General features: G+C 38.5%; 1 protein-coding gene across 3 annotated transcripts in view; it reads right to left on the bottom strand.

The window, feature by feature from the left end:
- DAAM2 (dishevelled associated activator of morphogenesis 2) overlaps positions 1-13,837 on the bottom strand; it is a 311,847-nt gene that overhangs the window by 83,512 nt on the left and 214,498 nt on the right. For all 3 annotated transcript variants that reach the window (XM_042452668.1, XM_042452654.1, XM_042452662.1), the window contains exons 7-9: positions 4,156-4,266; positions 3,580-3,683; positions 2,840-2,906 (exon numbers count right to left, since the gene is read on the bottom strand). In XM_042452668.1, coding sequence (XP_042308602.1) covers positions 2,840-2,906; positions 3,580-3,683; positions 4,156-4,266 — 282 coding nt within the window. The remainder of the gene's footprint in view (positions 1-2,839; positions 2,907-3,579; positions 3,684-4,155; positions 4,267-13,837) is intronic.

The raw sequence follows: 13,837 nt of genomic DNA on the forward strand, positions 1-13,837 counted from the left end.
CCCATTTTTGCTCTAGACAGTGGTGAGGTTCAATCATGTCCTGCACTCTCTAACTTGGCAGACACTTTAATCAGTAATTTCTGCTTTAGGTTTTGGGTTTAACTTCCCAACCCATCCCTGTAGTGTAGTATTTTTAATAGTATATTATTGTATTCTAGAGTTTGTTTTAATTATTGCTAATCACTCTGAGTTGTGCAGATGCACTAAAATGGAAAACTGAACTTTCTATAAATGAACAGTACAGTGTGCGCTATACATGGCTTTCCAAATATGCTGGAAGCTGTGCTGGAAAGGCTCCTCCCACGCCCCAGAAGAAACAATGGGGTGTGCGCCTAGGTACGTGCCACGGGAACAAGGTCCATTGTTTCTAATGGGGCTTGAGTTTACACGGTATTGCCCTTATGCAGCGGGGGCCGGAACAGATCCCCGCATAAGGGCCAACTGTATATTCCCAAAGGAGCACAATATCATCACACCAAGGGGAAGTGGCCCACACCATTGTAAGTGGATAGGAGTTAGTACTCCATTAGACCACAGTCCATACATGTCAAGTACCAGTTGTCAAGTTACATGAACTGAAGTGACAAGGAGAAAAGAAGTGATATATACATGAGTAAACACAACTTTTATGATTTTAATTATCTCATTTTTGCTTCTACTTGAGATCAGCCTCTGTAATCCATTGAATTTTGCGTCATCAGCTGATGTTATCTTTAATTCTTTATCATATAAGATTTGTAGGTTTGGGATTACTTGGAAAGCCAAAGATCCTAAAAGCTCATTAACTATGGGAATATAATCTGTGCCATTTTATAGTCTTACTTCTTTTAAGATAAATATGTATGTCTAAAAGAAAATAGGATAATATTCCACCTTATTTAGAATCTGGCAAGTAGTGCATTCATATTAACAGCCTAGGTTGCAGTTGAAATGGTAAAATTACTAATGGGAATTAGTTTGGTGTGCCAATTTGTTCAGAAAATTTTGGTCCTTAATGGCTTCCTGTAAGAATGGGCTCTGCTGAAGACTTAAGTGTTAATTGGGGCAGGTGCTTTCACAAAGAGCAGGGAGCTGTCCATTGGGACCCTAGAACTGATGGTGCTGAATTCAGCAGCAGTCCTTGTCTAAAGTCCACCTCCAAAGGGTTAATTGACTAAAGCATGCATTATGGAGCCAAGTCAATTTGGAAGTGGAATAGTGCCACTACAAACACATAGCTTGTTAGAACACCTATTTTATCCCAAACCAGAACACCTTCACTCTCTCGGTGGGCAAAAAGTCCAAGTAAAACAGGGGAACAGCACTCCAGAATATAGAAAGACTATAGTTTCAAGATGCAGGCTGGCCAAGTAGAGTAAAAATGGATGGAAAACAATGAGATGAGCCAAGCCAATAAGACTCTGTATCCCCAACGGTCCAAGCCTCTTTAGGCATGCCAGTGACCCTTATGCACTATCCAGTTATAGAGGCATGATTTCACTTTAACTACCATGGTAACGTCCTTTGGAATCCTACAGTTTTCAGTTTCTCTCTCTCTCTCTCTCTCTCTCTCTCTCTCTCTCTGTGTGTGTGTGTGTGTGTGTGTGTGTGTGTTTATGTGCCTTCAAGTCATTTGTTAACTTATGGTGACTTCATGAATTTTCCAGAGTTTTCTTGGGAAAGGAATACTCAAAGGTTGCTTGCCACTTCTTCCCTCTGAAATATATCCTACAGCACCTAGTATTCCTTGGTGGCCTGGCCCTGCTTACATTAAATAGGCTCTGGTGTCTTCTGGGTATTTGACTTTAGAGAGAGGTATTTAGAATTCTCAGACAGAGAGTGCTACTGATTCATTAGACTACAAACCCCAGAATTCCATAGGATGTTGCCATAGCAGTTCAGCTAGAAAAAACAGCACTAGAATTGTGTTGTCTGAAAGAGCCCCAGGAGTTCTGTTAAATACTTCAAATAGCCAGCTAAGCAGCAAAGTGATTAACAGACTAGACTAAGTCATCCAGGACATAAAAGTCCATTGGAAACACTGAGAGGCTAAACAGACTGGGGCTCTTTCAGAACTCCTGGGGCTCTTTCAGTCCCAGCATGGAGATGGCGTGGCGGTGTGGTGTTTGGAGGACGCATGCCCCGACAATGCCCCCATGCAGGCATCACACCGCCTGCATGACAGCATGATGGGTCATGGCGCTCCCTTGGTGTGGCATTTATATGCCACACGTCAAAAGGAGTGCCAACAAATGCCACCGCAGTGGCAAATGTGCCTTTTTGCTGGCTCTAAAAGGAGTAGCATTTTGCTGCCACTTTTTGAGCCAGTAAACTGTCACAAACTTGCCATGGCCCCAATCTGGTGCTGAAAGGAGCGGTGGGACACTGCTCTATTGTGGTCGTCTGTTTTGCCCCTGAATCTTCATATTGTCAGACTTCACCAATTGGAATGAATTAAAGTATTCCTTGCTGTTCCTGTTATACTATGTACTCTGTAAATTAAAAAACAAAGTGATTTCTCTTTCGTCCCAAACACACAAAGCACAAATAGCAATACCAATAGCAAGTACATTTCTATACCACTTATCAGTGCACTTAAGCACTCCCTAAGTGGTTTACCCCCAACAATCTGGGTACTCATTTTAGTGACCTCAGAAGGATGCAAGCCTGAGTCGAGCTTGAACTTGCAACCTTATGGTATTGAACTCACAGCCTAGTGGTTTGTGAGTGATTGGCTGCAGTACAGGCATTTAACCACTACACCACCAGGGCTCTTTACATTAATAGCCAGAACACATCTTTACATTAACAGCTAAAACACATTTTTAAGCAACATAAATTTTTCTAGAGGAATACTCACCACTTCAAATCTCTTTGCAAGTTCCAGGTCATCTTCATTTCTGACCATCTCAAAGAAATCTAAGTGCCTGCAAGAATGAGTAAAATGAAACTGTACTCATAATTGCTCACCCTTGCACACAGCGATGCAATTGGGGGGGGATTTATATTTAGCATTAAACAATGACATAAGAAGGTAAAAATTTAACTTGACTGTATTACCCTATATTAGTATTTAACTTTTACAACTGTAGCCTTCCCACAAAATGAAAATTCTAAGTATTTGTTGAGCTTTAAATCCAAATACATAATGTTTTCTGGAATAGTTAGGAAGTAAGAACTGAAAAGCCATTCGGAATATACATGAGCTGGCATCAGTAGATGATAAACTAAGGAAAATAGTCTTGAATAGTTCAAAGGGGACATGGCAGAGATAAGTAATATGGTTACATTCAATTGTTCTGGATTACAACAAGATTTGCAGAACAGTATCCACTCATCTCCAACATGTGTTTGACCTTCACACTCATTTATGGAGCATATTGGTACAATATCAGAGAGAGAGAGAGAGAGAGAGAGTGTGTGTGTTTGTGCTAGCCATACAACCAAAGTGGTATGCCACTTGTTACATTGTCAAAACTCATGCATTATCTCTAGAAGAATATCAATTTGTTCAAAACATGCCTGTAAGTTCATCTGTTCCCAAAGCAAAGTGATGGGAATATTCTTGTCTCTAGATACCCCCCAGCAGATATGGCTCACCTGTCCAATGTTGCATTTTCATGTCCTCTGAGTTTTTCAATAACAGGTTGGATACCCAACATTAGAAATTCATATCGTAGGTGCAATCGGAATTCCAAATTGTCCTGGGAAAAAGAAAATTAGATCAAAATTTACAGCATCTCCAATTAAAAATCAGTGTGCTGATAGCCAAGGCCAAGGATATGTTAGATCAAATCTTGATCAAATGCAATATAAGTCACATGTTGCTATTATTAATATCAATACAGTTCAGCTATCTAAGGTAAAGTTGCTAGTATTAAAGGCAAAGAGAAGTCAGAATATTTATGCCAAATAATTAAAGCACTATACCAAGGTTGACAATTGTAGGCCTTCAGATATGGTTGGACTGCAAGTCCCATCAACCCTAGCCTGCATTGAGGATGATGAGAGTGTAATTCAACAACATTTGGAGGGCCTGAGTTGTCCTGTGCTTGTTAGTACAGACTGGATATTCAGCAACTACACAGTGTAATATTACAGTGGATGATTTGTGTCAATATAAATAGAGGAGGGAGCAGAGTCAGAACTAATGATGCCAGTAGCAAAGAAACTCACCTCACCAGTCCCTGCATTCAAAACAGCATTAATAAAGGACATGATGGCCGTTTTGAGATTCACTTCATCTCGATACCGCCCCATGCTTCGATCTAGCTCATTGAGTAATGACTGTAAAGCAAAAGGAGTAAGAAAATAACTCATACTAACATGGTAATATTGTCTCTTCTTTATAAGCTCCTACCCTACAATACATACAGAGAAGTTATCAGCTTCAATGCTTAGACCAAAACTTTTACTGGATATGAGAAAGGTTTATGAATTATTATTATTATTATTATTATTATTATTATTATTATTATTATTATCTTAATTTATAAAGTGCCGTAAATCTACATGGCGCTGTACAAAAATATGAATGAATGAAGAATGGGAATTTCTGCTTGATAGTACGAAGGGCTTTAAACAGATACATTCTCTGCATTATATTTATATGTTAAAAGCAATACAATATCTTCTTTTCACAATTCACTGTTAATGGTGGCTAATCTAAAATGGAAACAAAATGTTCTGATCTCATCCTCATGTCAGATGTGGGAAGATGGATCATATGAAGCCCAGGTAAGGCTACACTCATTTCATAATGAAGGTAACCAATAATAATTGTTAAAATTATCTACAGTTTAAAGTTCAGATATAAAGCTAAACTGTGATGAGTGATAAATGGAAATGAAAAGAGAAGTAAAGGGGTGAATTTCACATAAAACTCAATCATGGCATAAGATTACATTCAACCAAAGCCAGTAATTGTCACCTGAACTGTTATTTGAACAAGAGACTTCGTGTAAGAGACTTCCATATCATACTGCATGCTCTTAAACACCATGAGCCTTATCACATGACAAAAGAAAGCTGACAAACAGTAAGAGAGAAGTTGCATTCTCCTTGCCTCTCTGCACACCGTCAAAGCACCTCTGTTCTCTTCCTGAGGGAGACGTTTGTAAAAGTGTGTCTTTTGTCATGCTGGGGGGAAAAAACTGTTTGGCAAAACACATGTTTGAATGATTACCTCCCTCTGGAAGGAGAATGGAAGTGTTACAACCGCATGTGGAGAGGCAAGGAGAAAGCTGCTTTTCTCTCACTGAGTGTCCACTGTCTTTTGTCATGTGATAAGGGAATATATAACACTAGGTGAACAGGATGAACAAGAAAAAGAAACTGGCAGCTAGGACAGTGTAGCTTGTAATTTAGAATTAGCCAAAAAAAATTGTTTTTGTTTTTCCCCGAGAGGTTTTCTCTACTCTGTTTCCCATTCTTTAATCCTGGCTTAATGGAAATAATTTCTAACATAGATTCTGGAACTGAATTATGTGTTATAGTTGTCAGTTCACTATCATTTTCTCCAAGACATGTGCACATGCACACACACTACTGATGCACATGTATGCACTGATAAAAACAATTGCAAAATGCCATATACAATCTTGATACATCCAGTCACTATCAAAATTGCCTCTATCTCAATCCCTCTCTTGTTTTTTCTTTTGAATTAAGTTGTATCAGTTCAGGTACACACATCAGTAATGAAACAATGGCAAAAAAATGACAAAGGAACCAAAGGAAGTCAAAACTATGGCAAAACAGAATTTCAAATTTGAAAATGAAACTCCAAACAAGGTTCCTCTCTAGAAACAAGACTTTATGCCAGCCTGTACACAGACTAGGGCTAGATAAGGGCTGAGCACTTACATGCTTGGAAATACTAGTCCGCCACCCGGGCACCCTCTTGGCACACTCCCGTTCAGTCGGAGAGCGCCATGATGACGTCCATCACAGTGTCCAAATGGTGTTGTGCATGAGGGGCATCATAAGGTCGCACCATGGCCCTTATGACGTCCCTTCTAGGGCACAAACGGGAGCCGTGTTTCACGTAGTTGGAGGCATGGTGTGCGGCATCCCCAACCCAGTGCTTCCAGGGGTGACACAGAGCCACCCCTGAATGGGCTGTTTGTACAGCCCCAAAGTAATTTCAAATCCCCAAATCCAAGAAAAACTTAAAGAACTTTAGAAGCATTCATGCCATTGGTGGCTAGACGTAGCAGGTGTACATGACAAATTATAGCCTTTCTCTGGCATGCCAGACAGGCAAAGCCCCAGGAAGATTAACTCACTTCTCAATATGTTGAATAGCACTGAACTAGTATCTTTTAAAACTCTGTTTTATTATACAATGTTGAACTGTTCTCAGTGCATTCATTTCACTTTAATCATGCTACATTTCTCCTCCACGCTATAGCACGTTTTCATCTCTAACTCTGTTCCAAGAACCATGAATGTTACTTCTATATTCCTCAGTAGGCAACCAAGAACAAGACCGAGCTTTGTGTTCACTGCCATCTGAAACTGCCTCTGACCCAAGCTACTTGGTCTGCAACCAAATTCAATATTTTCTCATTTGCTACAACCATTTCTTCAAGTTGTCATTCCTTTCTCCCCTTCAGTGTTTTTTTTTTTTTTTAAGGAGAAAACACTTCAAAACAGTGCTATTCAAATAAAAGTGACTGATTCAGCAAGCTGGAAAAACAGCAAGAAAGAAAGACTCCAAATGTCAACTCTGTTCCTGTGCATGTGTAGGTAATCTGAAAAACATGCAAATACGTAAGACACCTATCACTCTGAAATTATGTAAGCATGACATTTTCTTGAAATTATTGGAAACCATTGGTGACATTAATTCATCACCACTACAGAAAAAACATGAACATTATTTTTGTAAAATGTACAAGAGCAGAGAGAGAAAGTACAAATGTGAAAGTTAACATGAGTAATGTGTAGCATGTGGCATCACAGAGATACATCATATTCTGATAGCATTTACTAGCTTTGAGAGTTTTTTTAAAAGCCATTTAAAGTCAGGGGTGGGCAGCCATGACCCTCCAGATGTTTTGGACTTGAACTCCCATACTCTCTCCCTGAAAGCATCTGAAGACAGCATCTGTCCAGACCATACTAAATAATAATGTTATACATCCTGTAATACAATATATAATATTAGTAATCAGTAGGAACTTAGAGTTGCTTGGATATGGAATGAAATTCCTTGCAACTGAAATGCAGTGAGATAATTTGTGGTAAGCAATGGAATAAATCTTTCTTTCCATTCTTCATTAACCCCATGTTCTTCTCTTCCATTCTGAGAAACTGACAACCCAGAAGTTGAGAAGCTATGGACCAACACAGCTGTTTGTAATACTGTAGTCTATTGTCTCCTCATCACATTCACTATGTTCATTTAGAACTGTTACAAACAGTGTCCCCATGAAATAAAGCCATTTTTTCATCTTCAGCTGTCAATATGTACTCAGTATCTGCACTTTTTTGTTATGTATGCTGGGGCTTTTTTTTTTTTAAAATAATACTAATTTTTACTTATCAGGGAAAAGTGTAATGGCATATTTGCTGTCAATGCCAAATATCCCTTTATAGAAATCCTGGGTTGGTGTTGGGGGCGGAGAGTGACACTCGAAAGGGGAAAACCGGGGGGGGGGGGAGGGAGGGAAAGACAGCAAGGCAGGATTGCTGGCTGTATTCATCTTAAATCAGCAAGTTTCAAACTCTGTGGAATCAACCATTCTCTGGATGAATCTAAATGATATTGTTAAGATGACAGGAGGTATTTACTCTTAGCATGATAACTAGGAGTTAAGGGATTTCCCAGGTATTTACATAACTTCACTTGTAATCATCATGCAGTATAAAAAAAAAACCCTAAGGGCATAAACTACCCAAGCTCTGCCTTTAGAAAGAATTGATAAAGAGGAGTGATTTTTTTCCTGATAAAATAAACTTTTTGTGTTCCTTTCTCTAGCAAATGACAGGTACTCACACATTTGTATCAGTATGGAGTGGGGGGACTTTAGGGGAAAACACACATATGCTTTGGCTACTACTGATTGTGGGCCCAACTTTGAGAAACTGAAAAAGAAGTGCTTCTTCCTGAAGACATTGGGTTAAAACGCAACTCTCAATTTCCCTATCTACTCAAAAGGGGAGATAATTGTGAGAAGTCATTTGTAACCATCTGTAGTCACAGTCTTGGCTGTGAAGAACCCCATGTTTGAAAATCAACTTAGTAAAAGTGTCAAGTCTACAATGCAATTAAGCTTCATATTGCTCTCCTTTCCTTGACCTGTTTATATAAGAACAGAATTTGGAAAAGTCTACTTTTTTGGACTTTCGCTTTCAGAATCCCTTAGGGACCAGGCTGGTTGGGGGGATTCTGGGCACTATAATCCAAAATAGTAATGTTTCTCAGCTCTGTTTATAGAGCCATCATTCTGAATTGGGTTGAGGGTTACAGATTTACATTCAGGATAAAAAAAGGTGTAATCTTATGTCAAAAACAACAAAAAAAAGTTCTTAACTGGTAAGTTCACAGCACTACACCCTCATTTGAATTTGGGATGGGGCATCTTACCACTAAAATTGTTGTACTTTAGACTTGCGGTAAGCCCTGACAATAAATATCAGGCAATGAACATATATAATGAGAACATCAGTCCAGACTTGCACAGTTAAATCTGAATCCTCACATATGTAATATCTAACACCAGCACTACCAACAGTCAAAGAGAGATAGAGGGGTTGAAGCAAGGACGTAGCCGGGGCGGGGGGGGGGGGGTTCTTGGGGTCCAGACCCCCCCTTCCATTAGGAAAATGAATGGTGTGTGCTGCTGCGCCGCCACACCCAAGCCCCATTATAATGGGGACCCCCCTTCCTAAAATCCTGGCTACGTCCCTGGTTGAAGGCATACATGTTACTTTGGATGAGTTTAACTTTTAGCCTCTTAGAAGTAACATTGTGGAAAAGACAATTCTGGCATTTGGACACAGAAAAGAGAAACTGAAACAGGAGCATGTTCAGGGAGGCAAAGATTCATCTCTAATTTTCCATTTTTCAAAAAAATTCTGGCAGGGGCAATTGCTTGTGCATTCCACTCATTCATGGATAAGATGGCAAATTGTTTCTCTAGAGGCTCATAAAAGCTTCTGCAGACAAGTAGCAACAACCCATCAAAGGCCTAGCTGTATGTGGGGTAAATAGTGTTACTGTACAGTTGTGTGCATTCAAGTCTGTTTTGACTTATATTGACCCTATAAATTTTATCACACGGGACGAATCCCATGCAGAAACTAAATTTAAACTGAAAACAACCCGCATTTTCAGGTTGTTTTTCATATGTTTGGGGCTAACCTGAACAGAAAGTTGAAAGAACCCGCATTTTGCAGGATGTTTTTCAGACGACGTTTGTGTGAAAGAGAAATAACACGAAAACAACCCGAATGCAAATTCATCAAAACCACTTCCTTTTTACTTTTGCTAAATACCAAAAGTACAAAGGAGTTTTCTATTTGGATTATTTTCACATTATTTCTCTTTCACGCCAACACATCTGACAAACAACATCCGGAATATAAAATCCCATTTCTGCGCAAGATTTTACCAATTCACCCTCCATGTGATAAACTCCTATGGGGTTTTCTTGGCAGAATTTGTTCATAGGAGTTTGGTTTGGCTTTGCTTTCCTATGGGGCTGAGAGAATGTGACTTGCACAAAGGCACCGAGTGGGTTGCCATGGCTAAGTGGGGATTTGAACCCTGGTCTCCAGAGTTATAGTCCAACACTCAAACCACAACAACACGCTGCCTCTCTGTGCTATTCTATACTGGTTCAAAAATTACCGATTTCCCCAGTCATTTTCACTCATATTTTGATACTTTCAAAACACACCCAGAGGCAAATATGTAGGAGAAAAGAACTTGAGTGAGTTTATGATCCCCAGATAGTGATTATAGCAATCTGGTCAAACTGGACAAAAGGATTAAAATCTAATCAAATGTTGTCAGAGTTATGCATTACCAAAATCCCTAATAAGTAGACAAGGTCATCCTGAGCCACCTTCAGCATAATCCAAAGGCAAACTTTTAGAGAGGTTTCCTTACAATTACCAGAAAGAAAATTATACTTCTTAGATATTTTTCCCTTCCCCACATAAACTCACCCCCGCAGTATACTCAAACGTGTATGAATTGTCTCCTAAACACCACATTAGAGCACTGGGCTTCTAGCCCCTGCCTCTACCGTGTATTTTGAACTTCAGAAAGTTAGGTTTCTTCTATTGCATCACATCGTTGTTTGAGTACTGCCTGTGACTTAACAGCCAAAATGAAACTTTTATTTATGAGGCATTCAGAACTTGGTTCCTCTTTGAAAGCAAATTTTGTGAAACTGCAACACACATTAGAAGTATCACATAATTTATTTTTTATTTCCAGCTGGCACATTTTGAGTAAAATGCCAAGCGGGTGTCACAAAGATAAATGACTAAAGTATAAATAATTCTTGCACACTGCATGAAACATAGGAGAACTTGTCATATTCTATTTAAATAGTTTTTGTGCAACCTGCCAGAAAACCATTAAAAATGTTAGATTATTAACAGACAGGATGAAGAGAAGAGACAAAGTCTCAGGGTGCTGAATAAATGATTTTATTTTTGCAATGCAATTAGCCGAACACGTTTCAGCCTAGTAATATTTAATGGCTTTCTTCAGGGGCTGCTAAAAGATAAAAGAAAGAAAAGGAGCAGTACATAGACAACAAAAATCGTAACAGGAAACGAGTTACAATTTGTAATAGCAATTTTGTGTACACCTATCTTGCATCAAGAGGTATGTAAAATACTAAGTTTTAAAAACACTATTAACCCAAGTAAATGCAAAATAGTACTTACAATGCAACTTTAAAACTACCTAAAGGGATCCCAAAAAGAGTGTTTCCAAAGTCTATGCCTAAAAACTAATACTGTAGTTTGAGAAGTGAGAGGCAGAGCATTTTACTGTTCCCTTTTCCCCCAAACATGTATCAAGGACATCCTTATCATAGCAATTCTACAGCAGAGTGAGAAGTTAGAGGATATGTGAAAACTCAGGTTTTAAAGTAGATGGATGAACTCTGTCCACAGGTGGTTTTAAAGTTGCACTGTAAATAATATTTTGTACTTGCATATTTATTTGGGTTAATAAGCATTTTTAAAATTGCGTCATTTTACATGCACCTTGACATAACATAAACATACACAAAATTGATATTAAAAATTGTAGCTTGTCTGCTGTTATAATTTTTTGTTGTTGTTTACACTGGGCTAATTGCAACAATAAAATCATTTTTTTCAACACCCCAAGACTTTGTCTCTTCTCTGCATCTCTTCAGTTGTTTGCTGTTTAGATTATTAGCAGAACCTATACCCAAGTCTGGAACAGATCATATAGTGATTGTTTATATTGCATTTGATTTGAATATTTTAGCTTTCTTGTCTTGTGCCTCCTATCCGTGTGTGTGTGTGTGTGTGTGTGTGTGTGTGTGTACACATACACACTTTCTCATTATTATGGTCCTAAATGCTATTTTCCCCTTGTTACCCTTATACTGTGCTTCCTCACAGGAATTTCTTCACAGAGAAGCAATGCTATGAGGGTTTCAGAATTAGCAGTATAAACACTAAATAGATTTTACAAGTCTACAGAATTAACTTACAATATCATGGCAGATTCTTTGCTTTTAGTGCTTGGGCATTTATGATAGATATCACATTACAGGACATGTTGAAGAAAATAATGTTTTTTTAATGCTCTTTTTTTAAAAAGTGTCATTTGCAAATTATTCTGATGCATCACTTGATCAATGGTGCTGATATAAAACTGAAGTTTAAATCCTGACTAGAATAGACCATTGAATCAATGGGATTTACTTAAGCGTTGAATCACTATTCAACAGTTGTGATTAAATAGATCTACTCTGGTTAACACTAACCGACAGAACACCAACCAGCGTTGTCCTCATTTGGATTTGTCACTGGACAATATAATATAACCAACAGATGGGAATCGTGGTTTTTAATCTGATTTACCTTCACAATCCCATACTGTAATATAACCGACTTTACAAACTTGAGAGAAATTCCAATACATCTTTGTAATGTCATAAATAAATAAAACAGGATATAATCTGACTTGCATTGATTACCTAGATAAGAACCTATAGTCTTAGAGTCTGAGCAAATGTACAAACTGAAGTGGTACACATAAAATAAAACCACCTTGTCATGTTTTATTTGTAACCTTATGAAATAAACAAATTTGTTTGGTCATATATCCTTAGAATTACATGACTGCATTTAACTTCATGCCAGTAAAAGCCAGTGACAGAAATCCAGGAATCTAGAACCTAGATTTGTGGTCATCACTTATTCTGCTAGGGACTGCTGCAAGGCTGCCTGAGGTGAACAAGTCTTTGTTGCTTTTGAACCAAAAAGTTTGTGTAATACAAGACACAGCTCTGTGTTTCTAAAGATATACAAGACAGTGTCAAACACCTGTCTCTAATTTACCAGCGAGGAATTAATCTGAAATAAAATCTCATCAAATGATCAGCTTGCGCTCTACATTTGTGTGATTGTGCGTTCTTGCACACAGGGAAGAATCCAAGGAAATTGTAAATCATGGAGCTTAAGCACCCTAGATGAGGAAAAAGCTGGAAGAATCCAATTTGTTCTTCAGACCTTGAATTGGGTCAGTGTCACTCATATTTCAGACATATCATGGGATGACATGGCACATTGAAAAAGATAGTAATGCTCCATAAAGATGAGAGCAGTAGGAAAAGACTGTTGATGCAGTCAAGGAAGTATAGCCCTGAGTTTACAAGATTTGAATGGAGCTGCTTGGAAACAGGGTCTCCTGAAGGTTTATAGCGTCATCATATGTTGAAGCTGATGTGTTGGCATATTATTACAACAACAACTCTCAAACTCCATGTGAGGATTTATTTATAAATTCTGCCTCCATATGAAAACTGTTCACATATCAAAATTAATTGCAGCAAACAAGATGATGTGAGGCAATCTTTGTTTCTCTGGGCATCTTCACATAAATGTTTTTGCTAGTGTACATCCAAAGAATCACCAGTTCTCTTAAACAACTCCAACCTTTCTCCCTTGCTGACCAATTGCCTTCCTAGAAATGCTTCCATGAACACTTCTTCCTGTTGTTCAAACCCATCCTTCAAAGTCCTGCTTTTATGAAAAATGCCTTAATTTTTTTTTTGTCCCATACTGAACCTAAGCCTAAGAATGTATAATATATAATAATAATATAATTTATTCATATTTTCCTGCCTCTCCCAATGGATCGAGGCAGAATTAAAGCTCATTAAAATACACAATAAAATACATCGATAAAATAAAATAATAATTAGCAATTAACAGTTAACATTTAAAGCTGGCTCATCATCAGTGGAAATCCAAAAGCATTATACAATGATCAGAAAGATGTGGGGATATCTCTTACACAGGTCAGGTGGGTAGACTTGCCGGAAGAGATCCGTCTTAAGTGCCTTCTTAAATGCCTCCAAGGAGGCAATAAGACGGATCTCCTCCAGAAGACCATTCCACAATTTTGGAGCAGCTACAGTAAAGGCTCTTTGGGAAGTCGATGTGAGCCTAGTTGATTGATGTTCTAGTACGTTCTTCCCAGTTATTCTGAGAGTGCAGGGTCGATTATGCAGGGAGAGACATTCCCGCAAGTAGCTCGGGTCCAAGCGATGTAGGGCTTTAAAGGTAATAACCAACAACTTGTATTGCGCCCAGAAGCTGATCGGCAGCCAGTGAAGGGATTTTAGAA

This window comes from Sceloporus undulatus, chromosome 1 (genome assembly GCF_019175285.1).
Source record: "Sceloporus undulatus isolate JIND9_A2432 ecotype Alabama chromosome 1, SceUnd_v1.1, whole genome shotgun sequence".
Lineage (NCBI taxonomy): Eukaryota > Metazoa > Chordata > Lepidosauria > Squamata > Phrynosomatidae > Sceloporus > Sceloporus undulatus.